The sequence below is a fragment of the Hemicordylus capensis genome, chromosome 2 (genome assembly GCF_027244095.1).
Source record: "Hemicordylus capensis ecotype Gifberg chromosome 2, rHemCap1.1.pri, whole genome shotgun sequence".
Lineage (NCBI taxonomy): Eukaryota > Metazoa > Chordata > Lepidosauria > Squamata > Cordylidae > Hemicordylus > Hemicordylus capensis.
This window is the reverse complement of record NC_069658.1, coordinates 422,920,615-422,948,336: the sequence shown is the minus strand read 5'-3', so window position 1 is coordinate 422,948,336 and position 27,722 is coordinate 422,920,615. Positions and strand designations below refer to the sequence as shown.

The window sequence follows — 27,722 nt, the reverse complement described above, 5'->3', positions numbered from 1 at the left end:
GAGAAAATCTTCTCCCTCTCCCATAACACTAGAACCAGGGGTCATCCCATGAAATTGATTGCTAGGAAATCTAGGACCAGCAAATAGAAGTACTTTTTCACACAACGCATAATCAGCTTGTGGAATTCTCTGCCACAAGATGTGTTGACAGGCAGCAACCTGGATGACTTTAAGAGGGGTTTGGATGACTTCATGGAGGAGAGGTCTATCAATAACTCCTAGTCAGAGGGCTATAGGCCATCTCCAGCCTCAAAGGCAGGATGCCTCTGAGTACCAGTTGCAGGGGAGTAACAGCAGGACAGAGGGCATGCCCTCAACTCCTGCCTGTGGCTCCCAGCAGCATCTGGTGGGCCAGTGTGTGTAACAGGATGCTGGACTAGATAGGTCTTGGGCCTGATCCAGCAGGGCTGTTCTTATGTTCTAACTTTGTGGTGATTAGAATGTTTATTGCTCAAAATAGTACACTGAATTTTTCCATACTCCAACAGTAACATTCTGTCATTGGGGGAAATGTGATCCCCTCCTCCACTTAGCTGATTTCCTGCACTTTGGAATGTAGTGGTGCATAGAACACAAGCATCTATTGGCCAATGTCTGTGATGTTATTTGTAACAAGTATCCATGCTCTCCCACCCTCATTATTTAAAACAGGTCTTCTCAACCTGAGGTACTCCAGATATTGCTGAACCACCTAATGGTACAGCATGGAAGTAACTTGCCTAGGGAGCAAGAGGTTGATGGTTTAAATCCCCACTGGTATCTTTCCCAGACTATGGGAAACACCTATATTGGGCAGCAGTGATATAGGAAGATGCTGAAAGGCATCATCTCATACTGCACGGGAGATGGCAATGGTAAACTCCTCCTGTATTCTACCAAGAAAACCACATGGCTCTGTAGTCGCCAGTAGTCAACACTGACTTGACGGCACTACATTGCAACTCCCATCATCCCCAGCCACATTAAATTGTGACTCATTAAAAAAACAAAACAAAAAAACCCAGCACACTGCCAAAGAGTGCTTAAAATTTCTTTTTAACTGCTTTGGAAACTGGGTCTTCCTTTCTTTACCAGCCCCCTCCCCTGTACTTATATAGGCCTTTTGATATAGAGGGAGAAATCCTTTTGAACAATATTGTTCTCTCCCAACAACAATGGACACCAAAAGGCACACCATTTTGTGAGCATTTTTTACTCCCCTGCCCTCTTATTTTTCTTTTTATTTCTTGGTTGGTGCATTCATCCAAAACTAGAGCTCAGTATATATACCTCCCCTGTTTTCATTAAGTAACAATCAAAAAGAGAGAGAGCTTCAAACAGGCTATCCCTGTGCAACAAAGCTCTCTACTTGCATTGTATTATAGCTGGATCAGGACTAGTGCTTGGGGTGTGTGTGTGCCTATAAAGGCCCCCTATAGTTCTGCCTGACCCCAAGGTACTTGCTTAGTGGTTGCTGTATTTAATGCCTTCCAAGGCTGCCAATGTCACTCAGGAAGGTTTCAATAAATTTAATCTAGAAGGTGCAGCATAGGCAATGGTGTGGTACGTATGTTGCTCAGTGTGCTTTATTTGCCCCGGTCTTTCCCCCCACCTTTAAGAGGCAGGAAATTGTCACTTATTTAATTTAATGGTAATGAGATTACTTTTAACAACATGGGAGTAAGTACATTTGTTCACTGTAAACGGTAAAATGTCTTATCAGGCCCTACTAGTTTCTCTGTTTTCAGCAACATTTAAAAAATAAAATGTAGGCTTGATGGCCTTGGTTCACTTATACCTTTTTATGGAGCTGCCTTGCTATTCCAGTCAATACTTGGGATCCTTGGCCTCATCATGCAAACTCTTCTGGAAATTAGTTATTACTGTATGGCTTGGAGAAGCTGTTAGTGCTGATTTAGTTTGACATTTCCAACAGCGATCGAGGCTTCCCTGTGGTTTTGTGGGCAAAGATGTTTACAAGGTGCCCTTGAGCTGACCATAGTTAATTTTTAAAACCTTCCAATATTGTATTTCTGCCATAACATTGTTGACCCTACTGTTCAGAAAGTATAGTTCATAGACTAGCGCATACCGATAAGTACAAACCAGTTAGAATATTGAACAGACTGTAAACTTGGTTTATGAAGTAATTATTTTAAAGATTTAAACTTTCAAATTTCAGGACAGAAAGGGAAAGTAATATTTGGAGCTGGCTATAATTTTCTTTTAATTTCAGAGAGTGCCAGTAGAAAAGAATGTCTCAATAGTCCCTGATACCAGCTATGTTAATTAGTTTTTCTACTAGATGTAATTGTTGGAAACATCCAGTGGGTAATACCGATCGATCCCCACCCCCCATTTTATGCTAGTGGTGTCCTAGGATTTTATTTTATTTTATTTTAAATCTGGAAGTTTTATTCTTGAACTATTATGCTATACCTTAGATATAGACTCACCATTCCGTTGTTTTGTTTTTATGCCTGATGTAAGACTTTCAAGCCAAGCTGTAGAAATTTGACTAGTACATAATTGGTTAGTACAAGTGAACAGAATGGTTACTGGGCATTGGAATACCAAAGCAATGTTGCATTTTGAAGAGCATTTGAATTAAGATCTGGTATGTAGCTGATGGAGACTTTGTGTTGATGTGCTACAGAGAAACTTTGTATTTTAATAATAATTGGTCAAGATGTCTCTCTGAAAAAGCACCATTTGGGGCAAGAAAGTCTCAGACTACAGTATTTATAGTTCCATTTGCAGTCCTTGTTGCATTTAAATGCTTAAATTCTTATAAACGTCAGCTGACACACCATCCCCTCTATTTGCAGTTGAGGTAGAGCCAACAGTACCAAAGATCTATTGCTCTCAAACATAAACACATTTATGTATGTAAAATCTCATGTTGTTATCTGAGGTAGGTATACCCCTTTGTGGAAGCAGATACAATGGTTCGTAAGTCTTCCATTTATTGCTGCTGATTAGAAATGCACTGCTTACATTTTCTCTAGAATACACTAAAAGAATTGTTAAATGGGGTTACTGAAAAGATAAGTACTGGAGTGGGATAAGTAGTGATTGTTGAAGTCTTTGAGTCTACATGTCAAAGTCTTGATAGTTTGTGTACATGAGATACGTATTTCCAGTGTACCAGTCAAGAGTGGTAGTGTGTTTTTCAGGTACTTTTTTGCAGATATTTTATTTTGGTTTAGGTAGAAGCCATTCTTATGTTGTAGGCGGTTCCCAGACTTTGAGTAAAGTATCTGTTACTGAGAGCCAGCATGGTGTAGTGCTTAAAGTGTTGGACTAGGACCAAGAAGACCCAAGTTCAAATTCCCATTCCATTATGAAACTCACTGGGTGACTCTGGGCTAGCCATTTCCACCCTGTGCTGGAGCTCATTAGTATTGGGATCAGTCACTGAGCATGCTTGAGACAGGCGGGAAATAATTGAAAGCAAATTCTTCTTTCCAGAGGGCTCCATCCCCAGTTCTGGTCCTGTCTGCTCGAGGCTCACATGCTGTGAGTTTTGCTCTGCACAGATCTTGGATAGTGTTTGGAGATTTTTCTTCCCTGCTCTATTTTCCTCTCTGTGTGTGTTAAAGGGCAGGAAGGAGCTTACCTTAGCCTTTTTTTGTTACGCTACCAACACTTGAAAACAGTTTTTTCTTTCTTAATAATGCAGCTGATTGGCTTCTGTTTACTTTAGTTTTTATTGTTTCTGATTTGGCTTTTTTGAGTGCTTGGCACTTCTTCTCCGTATGGAGTGTGCTCATGCCAAGCATTTGCTTGGGGGATCTCTCTTGGAGGGCCCTTTGTTGCCCGATCAGGCTGCTCAAGCCTTGCCACCTGTGCTGACCATGCTTTCGGCTCCTTCTACCACAGTAGCCATTCCTGCTCCAGTGGACACGCTTATACTGGGTCATCTCCTTTTTCCTCACAAAGCTTCTAAAAAGTCCAAGCATGCTAAGGAGGTTAGCAAGAGCAAGATTATAAAAGGAAAGAAGCTTTCGGCTGCAGTGCGCCTCAGTGTGCGCCTACTTATTAAAGCGGTATGTAAACGGACGAAACCACGCTCAAAGGAACAGAGAACCAAAAAGGGGAAGGACAGCCATCGCCCCATGGGTGATCCATTGGTGTCCAATAGCACTTCTCCATTGGTTGCTGTTGAAGGAGAACCGGCTAGCCCACACAGTCTCTCTGCACACCACCTGATCTGACAAACGGAAAGCAGTGCACCAATAGAGCATCCTATGCCCCTATTGGGCTTAGAGAACCTAGATCTCCAAAGGTATGTTGACTTGGGAAGTGCTGTGCCATCGGATCTTCAGCTGGCCGATGGGCCTTCAAGTAACACCGTTCCCTCTCCTCTTGAGCTGGCGCCCCCTCCCTTCCCACCCTATGTGGCCAACTGGCTTAAAGAATTTTTCACCAGGGAATGCCTGCCGTTTCTCCTGCAGCCTCAGCTGCCAGCACAGCCTGCACCTCCGTGGCCATCCCATCTTCTCCCAGTGGTGCCTTCCTTGCCTGTTTGGCTACATCAACCCAAAAGACGCCTCTCCTTGTCTTCTTCAGATGCTAGTCCAAGGAGGGAGTAAATTCCCCCTCTAGAGAGAGGGTGCTTTGCTCCCAGACCACTCAACGGCACCATCCTCTGTCTTCTTTCGAGTTGGAGGATGAACATACAGTAGGAGTTCTAAATGCCTCCGATAACCCAAAACACCGGCTCAGCTGGCTACCCCTGCTGTCCCGCTGGTGTCTTCTATTCTGTCTGCTCTTGCCCAGCCCTCGCAACCTTTGCCTGCACCCTCCCTACTCCCCTGTCATTCCTGCCCTCCATCCTGAATCTACCTCTGATCATGATTCACCCATGCCTTTAAATCTTAATTAATCAGATAGAGAAGAGGGAGAGCTATCAGAGGGAGAGACCACTCCAGGCGGCACCTATTTCCCCTCACCTTTTTTCATCTGCAGATTTGGATGTCCTCTTGTCTATGGCTAAGCAGGCAATTAACAATGTCTTGCCAGCAGATGTGGCTCAAACTTCCGAACTAGATCAGAATGTTTTCCCCTCCTCTTCAGGTTTCTCGGCCCTTCCCGTCCTTATTCAGACAGGTGATGCTGGCAGAATGGCAAAACCCAGCATTCTGTAGACCCATTGGTTCCTATCCTAGGAAACACTATACCTTATCCCCTGAGGTCACCTCTCTGCTGGTGACACCCCTCGCGGACCCTCCCATTGTACAGACGGTTTCAAGGACACTACTGAATATCGGTAGCCAGTTAAAGTTTACAGAGGACAGGAAATATGATCTTTTGCTTAAGAAAGCACACAAGGCTTCCTCAACAGTTATTAGGGTGCTACAGCTAACTCGATTTTTGCTAGGGCCTCCATTCTGTGGGCCAAGGAGTTAGTTGCCTTAGTAGGGCAGGGCATTAATAAATTATCTACGGCTGTGGCGTTCATGGCGGATTCCAGTCTTGACCATTTCCAACAGGTTTCTAGGGCTCTAGCCTCTGGAGTAGTTTTACGCAGATCCTTGTGGATGAAGGAATGGCAGGTAGATTCCAAGTCTAAGATTGCATTAACGGCCTCTTCCTATTCAGGCACTAACCTCTTTGGCCCTTCTCTAGAACCAGTCCTGGTGGAAACCAAGGATAAAAAGAAGGCTATGCCTGCTACCAGGAGAGTTCCGTAGAGGGTTTCACATTCTCAGTCATTCTTTTTGGAATCAAAGGCAATATCATGCCTTTTCCTTTTGCTCATGAGACATCAGGAAATACCAACTTTAGGGGCTCTGGAAGATACCAATGGAGGCAGCGATTCAGGGGATCTTCCAGACCACAAGGAAATAGAGCCCCCAACACCATTCCCCACTATAATAAACAACAATAGCAGTTTGCCCTCATGTGGCTGTCCACAACCCAAGATCAGTGGGTTCTGGAAACGGTTTCCCAGGGTTACTCGCTGGACCTCTCTCTCATGCCCCATGACTCCTTCTACATCATGCTGCGCTCCTGACAAAAAGGAATACATCTTCAGATGAACCTGGCGATCCAACATCTTTAGATTCGGGCAGTCAAGCCTGTTCCTTAGAAGCAAAGATATTCTGGCGTTCATTTGCTGCTCTTCCTTGTGCCTAAGAAGGACGGGTCCTGGTGAGCGGTTCTGAACTTCAAGCGCCTCAACAAGTTCATCAAGAAGAGGAAGTTCAGGATGGAGATTCTGCACTCCATCAAGCAGGAGATCCTCCCAAATTACTTCTTCACGTCAGTGGACCTCTCAGAGGCATATCTGCATGTTCCTATTTTTCAAGAATACAGAAAATTCCTAAGCTTGTCCTACAACAACCTCCATTATCAGTATCGGGCACTCCCGTTCGGCCTAGCATCATCCCCATTGGTATTCATGAAGATAATGGCAGCTCTCTGCCCTCCTCTGCCTGCAGAGGGTGGTGTGCATTCACCATTCCTAGACAACCTTCTCATCAGGGCCCCATCATTTCAGGTAGACCAGGAGTATCTTCAGCTCACTCTGAAATGTCTCAATGACCATGGGTTTGTCATAAACCTCTACAAAAGTCATCCACTTCCCTTGCAGTTGCTCTAACACCTGGGAGCCATGTTCCACACTGTTATAGCAGAAGTGATACTTCTGCCTGAAAGGAAAGCCAAGATTGTATTCACCATTTTGCCCCTCCTTTGTGCCACATTGGCAGACCTGATGCTGCTAGCTCAGATTCTTGGATTAATGATCGCTGCCATGGAATGTATACCCTGGGCCAGGTGGCATTCTCACCCACTAAAATGGCTCCTTCTGCCATTTCAGGACGCCATCATGGCTGGCTCACCAACCAGTATGCTTGTCAGGACATGTAAAAAACTCCGTCCTATGGTGGCTCTCCCCGATGCTGGAGAAGGGCATACCTTTCACAGAACCATAATGGGTGGTGATCACGACAGGTGCCAGCCTCACAGGATGGAGGGCGATCCGGGAGGGCCATCCAGCAGAAGGACTGTGGTCTGAAGCAGAAAGGAAATGGAACATCAGCTGGCTAGAGCTGAGAGCAGCCAGGCTAGCTCTCTTTCATTTTCAAGCAATAATCCAGGACAAGCACGTCCTCATTCGGACAGACAATACCACCACCAAGGCCCACATAAACTGCCCCACATGAACTGGCAGGGGGACACCTGTTCCAAGGGTCTGAGGAAAGAATCCGCTCTCCTCTTCAGCTGGGCCAAGAGGCATCTTTTCTCCATTATCACGGAACACGTCAGCAGAGTGGACAACCTGCAAGCAGATTGGCTCAGCCGTCAGTCGGTAGATCCGTCAGAATGGAGGCAGCATCCTCGGGTCTTCCATCAACTCACCAATTGCCTAGGCACTCAGCTAGTGGATCTCTTCGTGTCCTCACTCAATGCCCAGGTGCCACGTTTCGTTTCCAGGTTCTGGACTCACTAAGCGGAAGTCATAGATGCCCTGGTGTCCTCGTGGCTCCGGGGTCTGTTCTACGTATTCCCACCAACACCTATTCTCCCGAAGGTTGTCAGGAAGCTACGTCTGGAAAGGGCAGAAATCATCCTGGTTGCCCTGCACTGGCCTTGACGTGCGTGGTTCATAGACCTGATCAGTCCGTCAGTATGACTACCTTGGCACAGTCCTCTTCACCCAGACCTCCTGTCACAGGGGCCCATATTACATCTAGACCCCAAGTGGCTCCAATTTTGCGCCTGGAGGTTGAGCATGAAAAACTAAGGAGTAGAGGATATTCACAGCAGGTTCTAGATAGCATCTTGGCCTCATGCTGTCCGGCTACCCAACGCATCTACCAGGTCACCTGGGAGGCCTTTTCTAGGTGGTCTTGCAGAAATCATTTCAATCCAGGTTCAGCAGGAGTTCCTTGGAGTTCTGTGGCATTCCTTCAGTCAGGCCTGGAGTTATGACTCAAGCCAACCACCTTGAAAAGACTAGTCTCGGCTCTGGCATCAGTCCTAAACATTTTAGCATTCAGTTATTTCTGGCCTGTTTTGAGCATGCTCAGTGACTGATCCCAATACTGATGAGCTCCACCTACAGGGAAAAATAACCCTTCACTGGTAAGACCAATGTTTCTTTCTCGCTTAGCCTAACCAACCTCATAGGGCTGTCGTGTGGATAAATAGAACCATGTACACTATTCTGGGCTCCTTGGAGGAAGAGTGAGATATAAAGGTATAAATAAATGAATTAATTCAATTACATAAGGTTGTGGATGAGACTGAAGCTTTGTAATAGTGTTGTACAGTATATGTTTCTGACTATTCTCCAAGTCTCTGCAAACTAAAATGTTTTCCTTTGTGGAGAAAGTCATGATAATGATGCTGCTTTTTTTTTTTTAAGGGAACCAACTGTCCTGGCTCAAACTGACTCTTCTACATGAAAGATATTTGAGTACTTGGAGTACTTGAATAGGGGGGATGATATCACAAACTATGATAAATGTCCCTGCAACTGTACCCATTTTGGTCCAGGCATTGCGAAGTTGATAACGGAGGGACACACAGACGCACACACTGACACACATACACACAATTCTGGGTGATCTCATCAGCTTATTTTTCTTAAGGAAAGTAAGCTTTAAAAAACGGGAAAATCTAGTCCCTATTTCCCCATTTTTGCTAAGTGATGAGTTCTCCTCGTCTCAACAATACTAGTACCATTCTACAAATAAATGTCTCTTATTCTTTGGGGATTTCCAGCTAAGTTTGGAACCATATTATTTACCTACAAAAAGCAGTTTGATTTCTTCTTACAATTCCTCTTTTCTCTTCATGCAACACTGAGCTGATACCCAGTGTGACTACTAATTAGTAGCTAAAACAATTGCAGAAGAAAACTATAATTAACATCGCTGAGTTCATGGACTGATAGGCCTTGAGTAATTATGTTGGTACATTGGAGAGAGCAGTGCATGTTTAACATGAAATTTACATAGCTAAGATCATAATCCAGGTGAAGAGTAGACATATGTGGGTAGGGCTGTGAGTATAGCACAATTTCGTACAAACATACCATTTGCTATTTGGCATAGAATTCAGCTTCCTGAGAATTTCAGCTTTCATTTTAAAAACAAAGTAAGTTTCTAGCCCTTAGTGGTTCTGAAGAAAAGCTTGACATTCTTGGGCCCAGTGCCTGCTGAAATATTTGAATCTGGTTCATGATCTGTTGAATCCATTAGAAATGGGTTCTGCGCCTGCACTGAAGCCTGTCGGTGTGGACTACCACAGCTCCTCTCGGTGCTTGCACCCCGCCCCAGGTTGTACCCTATTGAAGGTGGGAGGAAGCGCCAGGACTTCAGTTCCTTTGTGGCCGCTGTAGTGATTGGTTCCTCAGTCACTGCAGCTCCTTTGTACTGGTTCCCTTTCATTTGTGAGTTCTAGAAATCTTAAAAAACAAATATCAGACTGATGTATTGGCTTTTGGACCTTGGATTTCTTAAAACTACATTTTTACTCCTTAACAAAATAATTGAGATGACAGGTTGGACTGATAACTTGGCTAACCACTAAGAGAACGCTGACGATGGCTATGGATAACCCTACCTAGTCAGACAAGAAAATGGATAAAAAACTTTTAAAAGATGTACTGAATGTAATGCTAAGTTGCCTTCTCAAGATGGTCATGACTTGTGTTTCATATGCCTTGGAGAAGCCCACAATACTTGTTCATGTAGAGTTTGCCAGTCTTTCTTGAAGCAAACCCATTGTAATAGGGAGCTTCATCTCCAGGCAGCTCTTTATGATGATGCCTTGAATCCCCCCGTTTGCCCCTAAGGAGGGGGCAAAATTGTCTCCTAAGGCGTCTGGCTTGAGGGCTGAGGCTTTGGCCCAGTCTAAACCCCCGAGGCCTGTGTTTAAGTCTCGCAAATGGCCGAAAAGACATGGAGACAAAATTGAAGCATCGGAACCCGCCAAAAATAAGAAAGTGTCAACAATGGGAGATACTCCTCCTCCTTCGTCAGCGGAAGATGTTATGATAACATCGGTCACAAGACCATCAACACTGAGCTCTTTGGCTCTGGTTCAGTCAACCTCAACACAGCCAGCCACAACCTTGGCTGCGAATAAATGAGCTTCGAGATCGACATTGACATCAAAAGAGTCATTGATGTCAATGTGTTCGGCTACTGCTGTGCCTCTTTCAACATCGAGACCATTGACGCTGAGACCATCGCTCTTTGTATCGAGGCCTGCATCGGCACCTAGAGCAGCTTTTCTTTCCCCAGCATCAACTTGATTAAAATCTCTGATGCCAACAATTAGAGAGCAATCCTTGACACTCAACATGCCAATTTTGATGGAAACAGTGACTCCACATTGTCAGGCACTGATCACTTTCGAGATTGAGGATACCGACTCGGCCTAGGGGACTAGAGCTTTGGACCCCAATACGGCACAATCTTTACTTTTGTAGCAATCGGTGCTCCCTTATGAGAGACAGGATTGCAGGAAGCTTGAAATCTCTCCTGGAGTTGAGGGTGAGTTTCAAAGGGAAAGGAAGCCAGGGCTTGGGGGCTTCTGAAGGGTTTAGCGAGAGAACAGTTGGTTAGCTCAAGTTAGAGTTCTTTCTTTTTGTCTATGTAAACCTTACAAATGGTTTATTGTGTTTTTATTTATAACATAGCAACTAAGAGCCTCTGTCCTTTCTTTCCAACTAGGGTGTTGCAAAGGTCTCTGTAGGCTCTCAAAGGTGCTTTTTGTATTTTCTTACATTTGTGTTTGCAACTGGGTAACTACCATTTTTAAAGTGTGCAGCCCCAATATAATCGAGGGTGCTTTTTGAAGTATTCTTGCAAATACGGAGTGTTTCTGTTACCTTACCTATTACTAAAAGCTGAGAGAGCCTCAGACTGAAGTAGTCTGTAGTATTTTGAATAGAATTTCCCCCCTCTTTTTGTTCTTTGTATTTTGTTTTTGTTCTTTGTATTTTACCTGCCTCTGAGTGGATTTTTAACTCAGGAAAAGGGGCTTTACTCTGGTGCAAAAACATCTAAGTTTGGTTGCTCAGCGATGCACTCTACCAAGTGTGCTTATCACATGTAGGCTGCATGTGGAAAGGTTTTTGGACTTCTTCCTTAAAAAAGGGAAGGAGGGTCTCCCTGGATACCCACCCAAATCCAGCAGGGGGCAAACCCTGTAATAATTAGGGTGTGGTGGCAGCAAATCAGCTACTGAGGAAGCAGTTTAAGTTTTTAAAAAGAACAGCCTTTGTTGAACAAACGTGGAGGGAATGATTCAGCATTTTCCTCCCCCCACACTTGGGCTTGCTTTGAGACAAAGACTGGGCTTAAATCCACTACAACTTTCTATGTTGGATTCCAATAATATTACCTCTTGATACTTTAGGGGATTCCCACAAACTGCAGAGCATGAAACCTATTCAGTGCCTCAAACTTTGGCAGACCCACCTTCTTCTCAACAATGTCCACCTGTGTGCTATGCACTTACAGCTGCACATCTAGCTACTACAACTAGTTCGCACACCTGTGACTTTGCCCAGAAATCCCCTGAGCTTTTGTATGATTACCAAGAAGACGGGCTGTGGAAGTCCTCATTTGAAAGACAGAATCGGCTGTCAGCAACTTATTCCCAGGCTCTTTGGGTGCAAACACTGACTGCAGGGGATGCACCCAATACTGGAACAGTGAGCAAAGTGGTAGCTGTAACTGCAGCCACTCAAACCCAGATGGAGACCACTCTCCTACCACTAAAACCTGTGGTGACATCAAAGCAAACAGTACACGTCGGCTGCTATTTAGGCTGATCCTCTGGACCCTGTAGCTCCAACTCCTCATGAGCCACCTACTTGGAAGCATGAGCCAGACTCCTCGCCAGAACTTTCTGGGAGCCATCATGGCTCTTTTGACTCTGAGTCAGATACAGAGACAGTAGACCCAGATCCCTCCCCTGATGTTGTAATGCCTTCACATGTGTCCCCAATGGAGGAAATGAAGGCCTACCATATTCAGTTAAAAGAAATTGCGGAGGCTTTGAGGCTTAATCTAAGTACACAAATCAATGACCCAGTGTACAATTTTATGACCAAGTCAATGTCAGCACAGCCAGTTGCCCTACCACTTCTTCCAGTAATTTCAAAGGTGGCTCAGTGTGCATGGGAAGTACCTCACACTTCCACACCAATGTTGAAGAAACTGGAGGCCCTCTATAGCAGGGATTCTCAACGTTGGGTCCCCAGATGTTATTGGACTTCAACTCCCATAATTCCCAGCCAAAGGCCCCTGGGGCACGGAATTATGGGAGTTGAAGTCCAATAACATCTGGAGACCCAACATTGAGAACCCCTGCTCTATAGGGTACAAGAGGCTGAGAATACGTACCTGTTAAAACACCCAGTGCCTAATTCTTTTGTTATAGATTGTGCAACCTCATCCAGATCTGGCAAATGGCACACTACCCCTGCAGATAAAGAGGGCAGAAAGTTGGATGTACTTGGGAGAAAAATCTACTCCACTGCCTGCTTATCAGTAAAGAGAGCCAATTACTCTGCCAGCATGGCTAAATTCAATCACTGCCCCTGGGATAGTTTGGAGCAGGACATAGATAACCTTACTCTGGAAGAGTTATCAACAACAGCTAAGCACGGCTAAGCACCTGGCTGAATCAGAGTCCAGTTCAGTGACTGCTTGAATTACATTGAGGCACCATGCATGGCTCAGATTGGCTTTCCTTCAGTACCACATGAAAGATAAAGTAGAAGGGCTTGCATTTCAGGGAAAGGGTTTGTTCTTGGAACAGACATACTTGACTGTGGGAAAATTCAAAACGTCAGAAGTTCACGACAAAGACTTTTAACGTTGGCTTCTACATCCTCATATGCCACAAAATTTAAAATTTACAACAGACCGCGTTCTAATTACAAACAGTAAGACCACAGAGATTACAAGAAGGCTTACCAACTATACAATAAAAAGCATTACTAGTCAAAGAATAAGAACAATCAGGGCCACCATAATGAAGAGATAGAGGCCCAGAAACAGCACCTTTTAGGTCAACAATTGCCCATCCCTCAGTTCGTCAAAAGAGGACTCCAGCCCTGTTCAAGCAGCAGCCTACCCCAACAATGTAATGTTGAGTATCGCTGCCTGCAACACCTATCAGGCGCCAATAACATCTACAGCCATCAACAACATCAGATTGACCAGCTATGCCCATGCATGTCATCACATAACATTGGAACAATGGGTGTTGAAGGTAGTTTCATTGGGCTACGTGACAGAGTTGAAAGTATGTCCAATTTACAAAGGGGTGTGCTCTACGCGGGCAACTCTGGCTCTGCAGAAGGAGATGCAGGAGCTGTTGACAAGAAAAAGATTGTCCCAGTGTGGTGGGCACAGAGACAGGAGGGATTCTACTCACACTACTTTCAAATCCCCAAAAGCGATGGGGGAATACGACCTATAATGGACCGGAGACCTCTGAACAAGTCGGTACAGGTGAAAAGGTATCGAATGACAACGTTGCAAGACATTCTGTCACTTTTACATCAGGAATGGTGGCTTGCAACGTTAGACCTGCGGGATGCTTATTTTCACATAGGGATCAGACAATCACATCACATAACTGAGATTCACAGTAGGCAACTCAATTTACCAATATCAGGTGCTAGCATTTGGCCTCTGCACTGTCCCCCAAGTCTTCAGAAAGTGCATGGCTTCAGTTGTGGCACACCTCAGGGCCAGGGGATTGGCAATTTACCCTTAACTAGACCAGGGATTCTCAATGTTGAGTCCCCAGATGTTATTGGACTTGAACTCCCATAATCCTCAGCCCCAGTGGCCTTTGGTTGAGAATTATGGGAGTTGAAGTCCAATAACATCTGGGGAACCAACACTGAGAATTCCTGAACTAGACTACTGGTTACAGGCATCAAAAGACAGAGAAGGGTTACTTTCTCAGATATAATACTTATTACACCTTTCCCAAACCCTCTGGATAGAGGTCCACTGGAAAAAACCCATCTGACTCCAGTGTCCTACATAGGGGCTATCCTGGACACACGGATAGGGAATGTCTACTTACCACAGAAGAGATTGTGTGCATTGAGTGTTCAGATATGGCTCCTGTGCATCAGAAACAGTATCACTCCGCAAGCCATATATATAAAAGGGACGGACAATGTTCTTGCTGACAATCTGAGTCGCTCATTTACCAGGGAAGATAGACATGAGTGGGTATTGAGCAACAAGTACCTAATTCCAATATTCAGGTCTTTGGGGCACCCCAAAATAGACTTGTTCAAGAGGGCTCTGAATGCCAAGTACAAGACATATTGCTCAAGAGTGGGTCATGACCCACAGTCAGTGGGGACACCTGTTGTACATGTGTGCACTTATAGGGAGGGTAGTTGCATGACTTCTGACCTGCCAGACCTCATGCATCTTGATAATACAATGGTGGCACCAACAGCCACAGTTTCCTCATCTACTCAGACTGTCCAGTCACACACAGGAGGCTTCCACAGTGCCCAGATCTACTGTCACGGGAAGGTGGGCAGGTGCTGCACCCAGAGCTACCCACGCTGAAACTAACAGCCTGGAGGACAGGCTTTTAAGAAAGACCTTGCTTAACCTAAGAAAGCCCTCAACCAGAAAGAACTACGCAAGCAAATGGATGCGGTTCAGTTGCTATGTGGCTTCGAAAAGCTCCCGCCCTTTGAAAGTTACAGTGTGCCAGATCATGCTATATCTGATTACACTAAAGATCTCCCTGCTATCTAATGTCTCCATCAAGTACTATTTCAGTTAGGCATGTGGGATGGGATGGGAAGACAGTATTCTCCCACCTCAGCTGCTAGTGGTGTGCACGGAACCATGGTGTTCCGGTTCGCAGCTGACGTATGCAAGCGATGCACACATATGACATGCGTGCCGTGCACACGTACAATCGCACATTCTGTAGCCTTTTGCAGAGGAACGGGGGAAGGGGATGCAGGGAGGTACGCTGCTGCCCCAAATGCTTTTCAAAAAAAGGAGTGCAGGTGGGGGGCAAGTGTGGGAGGGGTAGATGCACCCTCCCCCACCCTTAAAGAGCCACCCCCTGGCTGTGAACCACAAATCCCACCCCCCGGTTTACAGGCCTTTAGAATGGCCTGCGAACCGGTCCGTGCACATCACTACCAGCTGCAAGAGCTTCTTGAAAGGTCTCACCAACCTATATCCACTGCTTTGACAGCCCCTGGAGCAGAGGAGTATATCTTTAGTCCTTTCTCTAACAGGTGCCCCTTTCAAGTCTCTGGCTACAGCTAACCTGAAACTGGTCTCCCTTAAGACCACCTTTTTCATGGCAATTACAACTGCCTGGAGGGTGAGCAAGCTAACAGCCTTAAGGATGGACATTCCTTACACACACGCTTCTTCCTGGATAAGGTTTTTACTACGCCCACATATCACATTCTTGCCACAGGTTGTGACAGATTTCCACATAAACCAAGATATTGTGCTACCTACCTTCTTTGGCACTCCGAGTCCAATGACTTCTCTAGAGAGGGGCCTGTGTTCCCTGGATGTCAGGAGGACACTTCTATTCTATCTGTCAAGAACAGAGGTGATTAGAAAGATGAAAAGGTTGTTTATATCCTACAAAAGAAAAATCACAAGGCCAGGCCTTATCCAGACAAAGGTTATCCCACTGGCTGGTAGAACTTATCCTCATGACCGATGGAGCAGGCTACTACATCTCTGTACTAGCAGGTGAGTTCTATGATGTATGAATTGTACACTACTGCAGAGGAGAGGTTCGGGAGGGGCTAATGGATGTCAACGGATTGCTACCAGATAATCAGTTATAGGTGAGCAACCTGTTTATCTGGTTCGTGATCCATTGAATCCATTAGAAATGAGTGTTTAGTTAGCTCCTTTAGGAGGTGGGAGCAGTAGTTACTGTAACACCCTTTTAAGAATTCCTGTCCCAAAATTCACTCCGCAAAAAGTGCGGAGTAGCAAAAAGCGCAGCCGCCAAAATCCATACAAACGCACTCAACTAGGGCATATGGCACTTCAGTGGCTCATTTGTCAGGCATCTGTAAGGCTGCAACCTGGTACTCAGAGTTGCCATTCATAAAGCACTATGCCATTGGCTTGCTCTCTGCAGCGGAGTGAATTTTGGGAGAGGAATTCTTAAAAGGGTGTTACAGTAACTACTGCTCCCACCTCCTAAAGGAGCTAACTAAACACTCATTTCTAATGGATTCAATGGATCACGAACCAGATAAACAGGTTGCTCACCTATAACTGATTATCTGGTAGCAATCCGTTGACATCCATTAGCCCCTCCCGAACCTCTCCTCTGCAGTAGTGTACAATTCATACATCATAGAACTCACCTGCTAATACAGAGATGTAGTAGCCTGCTCCATCGGTCATCTAGGAACTGAAGTGCTGGCGCTTCCTCCTGCCTTAAATAGCCACGTGGTCACATGGGGTGGGGCACAAGCGCCATGAGGTAGTTCACACCGATAGACGCAGAACCCATTTCTAATGGATGTCAATGGATCACTGCCAAATCATCAGTTACAGGTGAGCAACCTGATTTTTTCAGGACTGTTGAATACTTCTAGTGGTCAGGAAGTTGGAACTTCACAGCCCTGCATAACATCCCAATAACTGACAAAAGAAGAATAAATTGTGGGAAATAGTAAAAATTATGCAATACTGTACTTCATGTAAAATAATAGAACTGTTTTCTGAAGGCACATCATAAAGCAACTATGTTGAAGGTAAGCAGGATTGGTGTCTGATCAGCACCTATATAAGAGATCTCCTGGGAAGTCTGTGTAAGCTATCTTGAATACCTTTATGGAGGAAAGGTGGGATATATAAATTGCAGATTAAATTATGAAAAATTGCTTAATTTGTATTTATGCAGATTACAAGTCTCTGCTTTCCTTGGCACAGAATTTAAGTTCCACAGATTCATTTATTCTTTTACTACAGAATGTACACAAAGGACCATGCAGAGTTCAGTCTTTTTTGTTTTTCCTCCTTTCCCTAAAGATTTTCCCTTCTAATATTTAAGGTCAGAAACTTATGAAATGCTACAAATCTTTGATTCTGTGTATCAGTAGTATCAATAGTGGTAAAGACTTGCTTATTTTCCAGAGATGGCTTATACCAAAACAACATGTTTTGTATCAAAATCTAGGAGTAGATGAGCCCTTCCTTTGCACCATTTGTATATAATTTATTCTCCTCCTTTTGGAAGAAATTGTGTTAGGAGTGTTCATGGAACTGATTCCACTGGTTCGGTTCAAGTTCAAGGTGAACTCGAACTGGACTGCCGGACTGTGAGCCTGTTCAAGGGTCAAACCAGGCCAAAACAGTTCAGAACCAGTTCGATTTGGCTTGAGGGGGGCATGCTTGTAAAGGGAATCTGGTGAGGATTCCAATTCCAAACAAAGAGGAGGAACCCTGCTTACTTTTAAAAATGAATCTTAATGGGGCGGTCACCATGTAGTTGGAGGTGGTGGTAGTGTGGCTCCTTGAAACTCTCTGGGTGGGGACTGGCACTCCAGCACAACCAGGTTTTGTCTCTGTGCATGCATGGAGGCCATTTGTGTGATGAACCGGTTCTGTTAGAACAGGGGCTGGTTCAGCTTGAACTCAGACCAGCATCCCTTTTGCGGGGTCTGATTCGGTAGGAGTCTGAACTAGTCAAACCAAGCCAACTTTATTTGAATCAGGTTGGAAAAGAACCGGTTCTGAATTGTGTAAATGTAGGAAACATGTAGTGGGGTGATGACTGGGGGAGCCAGCAGTAATTAATACAGAACCATTTGAGCTGTACTGCCCATCCCCTTGGCAAGTGTGTTGATTGTGTTCCTTCTGTTCTGGTGCAGCCACAGTGAGACCCAGCACCAGTGCCCTGTGTGACTTGTATGTTCCATTGAATGTGTCCCAGAATTCCCTGCAGTGTGCAGGAGCTGCCAGTTATCACGTAGAGTGGAGATAATGTCATTTATCTTGGCCAAGGGATGGCCCCACCCCTGCCCAAAATCTTGGTTTTTCACATTATAAACCTCTTTTAAAAAGAGGGGTGGGGGACAAACAAACCAAAACCCACTTCTTGTCCTGTCTGTATCATGGATCAGAGTACTACATCAGGCAGTTTACTGTGAAATACACAATTTCTCTATTGTTTTTGTTGTGTTTTTACTTCTGGTCTATTGGTAAAAATAGCAAATGCCAATTGTTCTTCACTTGAAAGGTCAGCCATTTTTTTTCCTATTATTAAAGAACAACTGATTTCCCTTCCCAGATTCCACACAAAGCTACACTACTGGCTTAAAATTCTCTGGAAGTTGCTTGCTTATATTTGAATGTTTATATTTGAATGTTTTGTTGTTGTAAAATGTAGGCTTGAAATTGAAGCATTTCTGGAATTAAATCTGATGTAGTCCAGTTGGATTTTTGTACAAGGATGGGTTCCATAGGTAAAAATAAGAGCAGATGTTCTCTGACTATATTTTTCTCCCAAGCCCATTCTTCTGCTGTACCCATTCTTTTGGGAATGTGAATCTGCACACACAGCATTTACTCTGGCAAATGTGTATGCAGGCATAAATGTAAGCTTGCTTCTCTCCTCCCTGCCAGAGAGAACTCTGATGTGCTCCAACTACCAGTTGTCCAGGGATGTATGCTTGTGTGTGTGTTGTATTGTTATGGTCTGTTGGAAGCTTCTTGAAGATCTTTTGATCAAAAAGGGAAAATATAAATCAAAGATCCTCCTCCTCCTCCTCTTTCTCCTCCTTGCAAAGACGGTTCATTCCCCAGTGGCTCCAACTGCTCCTCTTTCTTCTCCCCTCCCCTGCTTTTTCTTTTTCTTTTTCTTTTCTCCACCCTGCCATTCTTTCCCCAAAAGAACCAGGAAAGAGGAAGTCTGTGCAGTTATTGTAGTGTTGCTGTGCTGGAAAGAGCACTTCAGGGGGATCGGGGCTGCCCCTTCCAGCCTGTAAGGACCAGAAAATGCAGCAGAGGGCACTCAATGCCTGCTTGCCTCAGATGGCAGAGGACACCTTGGCATATGCTTCAGCCAGCAGGGCAGTGGAGACGGGCACAGTGGCATACCGTTTGTGGTGCACTCAGTCAGTTGCTAGTTGCAATATTGATTCAGGTGTTACAATGCAATGGTACATTTCTTCATGCATAGTGGTAGGAGTTAGGAGATTTTGTTGTAAATATGCACACTTTAACTAAACATGTGCAATGTATGCCTGGGCATAAGAAAACCAGAAATAGTGAAATTTCTGTACATGATTGTACACTGATGATTCTGTTCACTGGCTTTCTGCTGCATGGGAGTGCATATAAGTGCATGTCAGTCTTGTGAAGATTAGTCCTTGAGTTAGAGTATTGTTCTATAAAGGTGGGTTAAGGTCAGAAGCTAGCCTCAGCTTTTTCTGCCCTCACTTCAACCCTACTCTGTGCTCTAAGCCTTATGACTCCTGTGCATGCTCTGGGAATATTCTCTGCAGCTACAGGCATGTAAAATCATGACATGGACTGTCATTTTGTTATCTTTGCTCAAGGTCAGGGTGGGAAAATGTTGCACATTCCTTAGTGCTGGAAACTAATTGCTAAGCATTAATCATCTGGGTGCTTTGTAAGACTGTCCTAGCACTCTTAGGGATCCAAGCACCTCAGTTTGGGGTTTTGTTTTTGTTTCGTTTCATTTGTATATTTCCCCCAAACCCAAAACATCTTGTTGGAATTCTTGTCTGTTCTTGCACTCTGCTCTAAAATCTCTATAGAAAGAAATACCAAAACTTGGTTCACTTGTGCAGTGTTTTGCCTATTGATTTCTAAATTTTGTCATACAACATGCAGAGGTCCTATATTGTATTTAGGAGACAGAAACAGTAGAGATCCTTAAGGCTGGCCAAAAGAAATCCAATTTTATATTCCATGACTTCCATGTGAACTTTTAATTTTGCCACAGGAGTTGATCCAGGTTTGCAAAAAGAACCCCGGAATCAGACGTCTGCTTCATCTGCAACTCCATCCTCATCCAAGTATCACCGGGGACGTTCTGGGGGAGCCAGAGATGAACGCTATCGATCCGGTAAGGACACTACAAATTTCTGGGGGATGGGGAGGAGGGAATTACTTTTTTCAGATAGGGAAAAGCATGTCCATGTTTTCACAATATCTCTGTTGTAGACACCTAGAATGCCCTGTAAAAAGTTTGAGGCTAAATATGCACTGGGTAGGCTTGACTAAGTAATAGCAGGAAGAAGCTTGGTTGCTTTATATTGTATCAGTGTGTGCACAGAAGGGGAGATGCTGAGGTTTTGTGGTCATCTCTAATGCTAGGGAATGCTAGGATCCTATATAAAGATTCTACATCAGGCCTGCTCAACTTGGGCCCTCCTGCAGATGTTGGCCTACAACTTCCATAATGCCTGGCTATTGGCCACTGTGGCTAGGAATTATGGGAGTTGTAGTCCAAAAACATCTGGGGGGCCAAAGCTTGAGCAGGCCTGCTCTACATACTAGGGAATTTACCTTGTTGGAAGAATGAATATATCTTAACCTTACTTAATCTGAAAATGTATGTTGCTCTCATGGATTAAGAGAGCTAAGAATATCCTGAAGCAAAATTCATTGTCCTTTCCTCTATGGCCCAGTGCCTCATGGTGAAGAGATTCTTGTTTCTGTTAGTCTACTGGAAGTTTGCTGCTTCATGGTTCCCATGCACAGTCTTGTCCTTGTAACTTGTTGTGTTGGGCCTGCTCCCCTCTGCTGTTACATTGTGGTCTACATAGTCAATCATAGATTTTTCTGCCTTTTGTTCAATTAGAGTATGGGATACACAGTCTGCAGTGAATATGAACTGCAAGAGAACTAATTTTCAGCACAAATGTACTTGATTAGATCCTCGACTCAAGTGTTTTCTCCAACTTATTTCCCTTGCTAAGATAACCTTCCATCATATGTTGGTTCTTATTGTGCTCCTGAAAAAGATGTGATTCCTGAAATATATGAATCACGTGCAGATGGTGACATTTGTAGCATTGAACTAATGTGTCTATCCAGATGAGTCATGCTTTGTAGGTAGGACTTACAGCGTGAACTGTGCATTGTGCCTAGCCTCTTGCAGGCTAATTCTCCTGGTCTCTGTCACATTTCTGAAATGCCCCTTCTGGAGCACTGTGTTCAGCGGCGGCCTGCGCAAGTCTGAATCGTCAACACTGTAGCAGGCCTTGGAGAGCAACGGATCAGTCATGTTCAAATGGTGTTATAGTCAAGCATGCATTCAATAGAATTGCTCGAACAAACCCTGGCAGGGGGAAGCTGCCAGCCATTGATACAGATTTTTTTTTTTTAATGGAGAACTTAGTGATCAGCGCAGGAGATGAACAGAAGTTCATGGGTTATATGACTCATCAGCTGTGCTTCTCTTTTAGCTTTGGGAACATTAGTGAATGTATTTCTCCATTTTTCCAGCAGCAAATTACCATGCTTGGGGTGGGGTTCAAAGGCTGTGAATTATTGTTTGATTTTTAGAGACTGGTAATAAAGGAGAAGTGACATATGTGGTGGCATGCCCCCTGAATGTTGCTGTGGGATTTAAGGTGGGGCCAGACATTGAATTAAAGAACATAGAGGTCCTTACGTGGAACCATCCTAGGGCTCCATACATCTGAGTGTAGAAAATTTAGTACAAGAGTAAGTCCTGTCTTGTTCCCTCCCCCGCAAGTATACAGAGGTAGTTGTATGCTGATGATATCCTCACTGAAGCAGTTTTGTAATCTAAATTTTCACACAGTTGGCAATATGTTTGCTGCGCCTCTGTTGTGTGATGCAAGTCCTGGATTTTAAAGGAACTTTGCACTTGCAACATGTTCAGTGTATTCTTGATACAGAGGTACTACCTGTCAATGTCATTACAGCAAGCACCCCACTTTGATTGAGCTCTTGCTCTATAATGAGTTACCTGGTTCTGTTGCAGACTTACAGATCTACAAGTATGAATATTTTATGTGAATTTAAATATTTGGGAGTTAGGTTTATTCTGTAAAATAGCAATATCCTGAACTTTGACATGGGCAGGGATCAGTGGTCTGGCTGTTCTGGAAAATTAGTGCACATTTTCTGATGCCCTAAAGTGGATGGTGATATGATTTAGCATGTTTGTGTTGTATATTGTTTCATTCTTAACTTATCCCCCTCTTCCCTTTTCCCATCCCACCTTACAAATAGGCAGGGGGCTTGTATATGTATGTTTCCTAGGTAGAATAGTTTCCCAATTTGACTGGTATTAATTACAATTGATTATAAATTTATGAAACAATGCATCTTTCAGAATGGAAAATTTTCAGTTCTGGAAAAAGTTCATCCTACGTCACTAGTTGAAGATCCTTTTACAATGCAGAAAATCAGCTGCATTTCCAGAGCCATTGCCTGAAAGTGAAAAAGATTTACACTCCACACTTAGGAGGATGTGTACAGAAAGCAGACCAGAGCAGCTTGAAGTATATAGCTGGTGCAGCTTTTGCCAGTTTTGTAACGTTTGCTAGCTGGGCAAAGAGTCACCTTTAAAAGTGATGGCACTCTTATATTTGTAGTGATTTATAGTGATGGCACTATCTTATATTTAGCAGGGGGGTGCAACTATGCCTATTTAGCCCAGCATAGTGTCCTTTCCAGTGTCTGTTGTTGTTGCCCTTGGGTTTCTTTTTAGTCTGTGAGATCTTTTGGAACAGGGAACAATCTTCTTTTGCAATATCAACTGCTTTGAGAACATTTTTTGTTGAAAAGTAGCTTCTTCTTCTTCTTCTTCTTCTTCTTCTTATTATTATTATTATTATTATTATTATTATTATTATTAAATGGGTTATTTGTAGACAAAATCTCCTATATTTGGGCTGACTTGGATTCTACTATTTCTGCAGGGTCTATAAAGTAGGTGTCCCGCAATCTCTCTTGCAGTACTGGGTTGGATCAGTTTCAATCTGTGACACCTGAGGATGTGGACAAGCTGCTTGGGGCAGTGCAGCCTAACGCTTGTGTTCTGGATCCTTGCCCAACTTGGCTGCTTCTATCTAGCAGGGAGATTGTTGGAGGTGGCATAGTTAACATCAAAAATGTATCACTGAGGGAGGGTAGGGTGTCTCCATGTTTAAAGGAGGTAATGGTTAGACTGCTTCTCAAGAATCCTTCCCTGGACCCCTTAGCGATGGATAATTATAAGCCAGTCTCCAGTATCCCTTGGTTGGGCAAGGTGATTAAGAGGATGGTGGCTGAACAGCTCCCGGCAGTTTTGGAGGAAACTGATTCTATAGACCAGGGGTTATCAACATTGGGTCTCCAGATGTTATTGGACTTCAGCTCCTATAATCCCCAGCCCCAGTGGCCTTTGGTTGGGGATTATGGGAGTTGAAGTCCAATAGCATCTGGGAATGCTGATTCCCTGATCTAGACCCATTTCAAACTGGCTTTAGAGCTGGCTTTGGAGTTGAGACAGCCTTTGCTGGCCTGATGGATGACATTTATCGGGGAATTGACAAGAGGGAATGTGACTCTGTTGGTTCTTTTGGATCTCTCAGCAGTGTTGGATACCATCGAGCATGGTATTCTCCTGGATAGCCTGGGGGAGTTGGGGATAGGGGGCACTGCTTTGCAGTGGTTCCATTTCTACCTCTCGGGTAGATTCCAAATGCTGGAGCTTGGTGACAGTTGCTCCTCAAAACAGGAGCTGTTATATGGAGTCCCTTGGGGCTCCATTCTGTTACCAATGCTTTTTAATATCTACATGAAACTGCTGGGTGAGGTCATCAGGAGATCTGGTGCTGGGTGTTATCAGTATGCTGATGACACCCAAATCTACTTCTCCTTTTCATCTTCATCACCAGGAAATGGTATTCATTCCCTAAATGCCTACCTTCAGGCAGTAATGGGCTGGATGAGGGATAAGAAATTGAAACTGAATTCCAAGCAGGTGCGTAACAATGATAGGGCAAGGGGAGACAGTTGTCTGGGGGCCCCACTGCCTGGAGGGGCACCCCAGAGGCACCTCATGTGACTCCCCATTGCCCCCTGCCCAGCCCCAAGGCCCCTCAGCCACTTGCCCTCTTCGCCGTCTCTCCTGCTTGTTCTGCCGGCCCGCAATCGAAGCAGCAGGCAAGCTGCAAAGAGCTCCTTTTCTCCCGCCTCTCAGCTGATCGGCGGGTGGGCGGGGCTTCCACGGAGGCCTCGTGTAGGCCGCAGTGAAGCCTGAACTCGAGTAGGGCCCAAGCAAGCCAGGAAGGAGGAGGCAGCCAGAGTGTTCTCTGCAGCAGAAGACCTCTTGCTGCCCTGCTTAACCCAGACCAGCATTTGCCAGGTAGAGTGTGAACTCCTTTTTGTGGTTACCTTTCCCGCCCCCTCTCCCATATATAGGGATCTGCTTGCCATAGGGCTTGGATATGGGTGGGGGGAGGGACCGAGAAGTCTCTGAATATTTATTTTGAAACAGCTTGGAAAATTTGCTGACTTAAAAAAACACTATCTAAAAAGTCCTATAAGTGGCTTGTTTCATGGCAGAAAATTGCAAAAACTTCTGGAACAGTATTTTATTAATTTTATTTATTCATTCATTCATTTATAAATGCACGTATGTTCAAGTTGTTTTGCAACCCAGAAGGTCTGAGTGAGAACTGTGAAGCATGTGTGGTGCTTTTATTTTATTTTTCTTGTGTGTGAACTGCTCCTCAATAACTTGCAGGGACTTCAGGGTAAATCTGGCCAACATGTGAATGCAGCACCTCCATTCCAGAGGAGATGTGTCTTAAAGGGCTTTAAAAGCCTCCTGTGAAAAACCTCCTGCAATCAAACTTGACTGAATTTGTTCAGAATTCTGAGAAAACAAACATAGGTTCACCCTGCATGGTTGAAAGTCTCCTTTGCTAATCTGCAGCGAGGGGCCCATTTTAATAATTCATCTTTCTAGTGTGTTCTAGGCATTAAAAGTAATACAAATGTATAGTACTCAATGTATATCACTATATATTGTGACGTGTGTGTGTGTATTCAGTGAAATGTATTTGCAGGCAGCATACTTATTTTGGAATATCAGACTTAAATCCTTGGGGGCCTGGGGTGTGCGGAGGCCCTGGACTTTGAGGCGCTGGGGGCCCATTTTAAAATCTTGTCTCTGGGCCCACTCCAACCTTGCTACGCCCCTGATTCCAAGCAAGACGGAAGTGCTCATTGTAGGGGTTCAGAATCTGAGGATGAATTAGATCTTCTTGTGCTGGATGGCGTTACGCTCCCCCGGAAAGAGCAGGTACACAGCTTGGGAATACTCCTTGAGTCCAGGCCTCATCCTGGTATCTCAGGTGGAGGCTATGGCCAGGAGTGCTTTCTATCAGCTTTGGCTGATTTGACAGCTGTGTCCATTCCTTGAAGAGGACGGCCTCAAAACAGTGGTGCATCAGCTGGTAACCTCCCGGCTTGACTATTGCAATGCGCTCTATGTGAGGCTGCCTTTGTACGTAGTTCGGAAACTTCAGTTAGTTCAAAATGTGGCAGCCAGATTGGTCTCTGGGGCAACCTGGAGAGGCCATATTGTTGCCAGAACCTAAGGGGTATACTCGTGGGTCAAATGGGCCATAACCCAGAATTTGGCTTTAAAAAAGCCAAATCTGGCAACCACCGCACCTTAAGGTCATCTGAGGAGGTCCGTCTCCAGGTATGTCTGGTGGCGACTCAGAGGCGGGCCTTCTATGTAGCTGTTCCTGGCCTGTGGAATGCACTCCCTGCAGAAATCCGTAATTAGAACTCATTATTGGTTTTAGGAGAGCCCTCTGTTTGGTCTGGCCTTCCAGGGTTTTAAATTGTTGTAAATGTTTTTAAGTTGAAACGTGGTTTTCCAGGATTTTTAGACTGTTTTGAATGTTTTAACTTTTAATGGTTTTATGGTGTTTTATAATCTCTGTTTTTAACCATTAATTGATTTTAATTGTTTTGTTATTAATTGTAAACTGCCCTGGGCCATTTTTGGAAGAGCGGTATAGAAATTGAATAAATAAATAAAATTATTATTACTATAAGTATATTCAGTATCATTATGCCCAGCCATGTTTTATTACTCTGGGCTTTGCATTTGTAATACAGTTACAGAAGGATAACTCAGTTGGGGATATATATTATGGTTTATTTTCCTAACATACAGAATTCTGAAGGACCTCTCACTTTTCCCCTTCATTTGTCAGATATCCACACAGAAGCAGTGCAAGCAGCCTTGGCAAAGCACAAAGAACAGAAGATGGCTCTACCAATGCCAACAAAAAGACGGTCCACGTTTGTACAGTCCCCAGCTGATGCCTGCACCCCTCCAGGTTAGAGTTCATCCACCATCTGTTTGACTTCCTGATTGAGAACTTGAAGTTCCAGTAAAGTTTTTGCTGACCAGCTATCACATCTAAGCCATATTTAGCAAATCACTTTAAAAAAACAACAACAAAGACCGTGCACACATTTCTTCTGAAAATATGCTTTATTTGAGTTTGCTTTATAACAGGTAAAAGCTGTTACATACCATAAGTCTCTGAAAATAAAAATATGCTTGCTCTGACATCTTGATCTCAAAGGGCTGAAACTCTCATGGTCCTGAGAATTAAAACACTTATGACTGATAGCTGTTCAGTGCAGGGCTGGTTCTGAATGAGTCCCAGAGCATATAGAGGAATAGTGAAGAAGGGAGGTACCCCTGTATGTGTGCAGAGTTGATTTTTCTCACTACTGTCTTTGGCAGAAAATATTGGATTAGACTGTAGGGCTTTCAGATCAAAGGATTTGACTTTCAGGTAGGCTTCTGCCTTCACATTTGTCTCCTAAAAGCTAACTACAATACCTGGCCCAGTGGCTGGCTTGATATGCCATAGAGAGATGCTTATTCATAGAGAGAGCAGCCTGGAGTGTTCACTGTATGTGGAGATGTTCTGTTATAAAGTGGATCTGATCCTGGTGTATTATCAAGTATTAATGAATATACTTCTTGCTTTCTCAGGCCAGAGCTGTTATAAGATTAAGGGTTGTATGAGAGCAATTTCATGAATGGAGTACTTTTGCTCATGCTAACCATGCTGGAAACTCCTGGGTATTGTGGATTCTGCACATGATTGTGTGCTTCCCCCTCAAGTAAAAGAAAAACCAAACTTGGTTTGTTTTCCAGGTCAGCCAAATGTGGCGTTGCAGTAGAGTTAGCTGTCTTGCCTTTGTGTGTCTGTCGCTGTATAGAATACTGAGTTACTGAATGCAAAAACAGTTATTGAACCACGTGTTAAAAATGGTAAAGATCTATGTGGTTGAAGGTGAGATGAGTCAAGGTAATTGCCGTAAGACTTCCCCTTATGGCTAAAGAGAATGAATACATTTGCAAAGGCAAAGATAGCATTTAGATGCCTTCCTTCCTTCCTTCGTTTGGAAATTGGAAGAAGGTACACACTTTGTGGGCTTCCTTAATATCTTCAAAAACCTACCACAAATTATGAATTGCCTTTATTGAATTCACAGTATGGGGCAGATTTCAAATATATTAAGAGGACCCACGAAAGTGGATAGTTTGTCTTCAATTAGAAATCAGAGAAGTCATCTAAATGCTTTTTTTGCCTTTTCAAGTGCTACTTCTCTTCTTGAAGGTTTGTGGGTCTTAAGAATGAGTAGTATATTCAACATAATAATCCTGATTAGTGTGCAGGGAATTCGGGA

General features: G+C 44.1%; 1 protein-coding gene across 5 annotated transcripts in view; it reads left to right on the top strand.

Moving 5' to 3' along the window:
- The window catches only part of DIP2B (disco interacting protein 2 homolog B), a 241,709-nt gene that overhangs the window by 133,210 nt on the left and 80,777 nt on the right, over positions 1–27,722 (top strand). For all 5 annotated transcript variants that reach the window (XM_053301091.1, XM_053301088.1, XM_053301087.1 and 2 more), the window contains exons 3-4: positions 19,969–20,091; positions 26,225–26,350. In XM_053301091.1, coding sequence (XP_053157066.1) covers positions 19,969–20,091; positions 26,225–26,350 — 249 coding nt within the window. The remainder of the gene's footprint in view (positions 1–19,968; positions 20,092–26,224; positions 26,351–27,722) is intronic.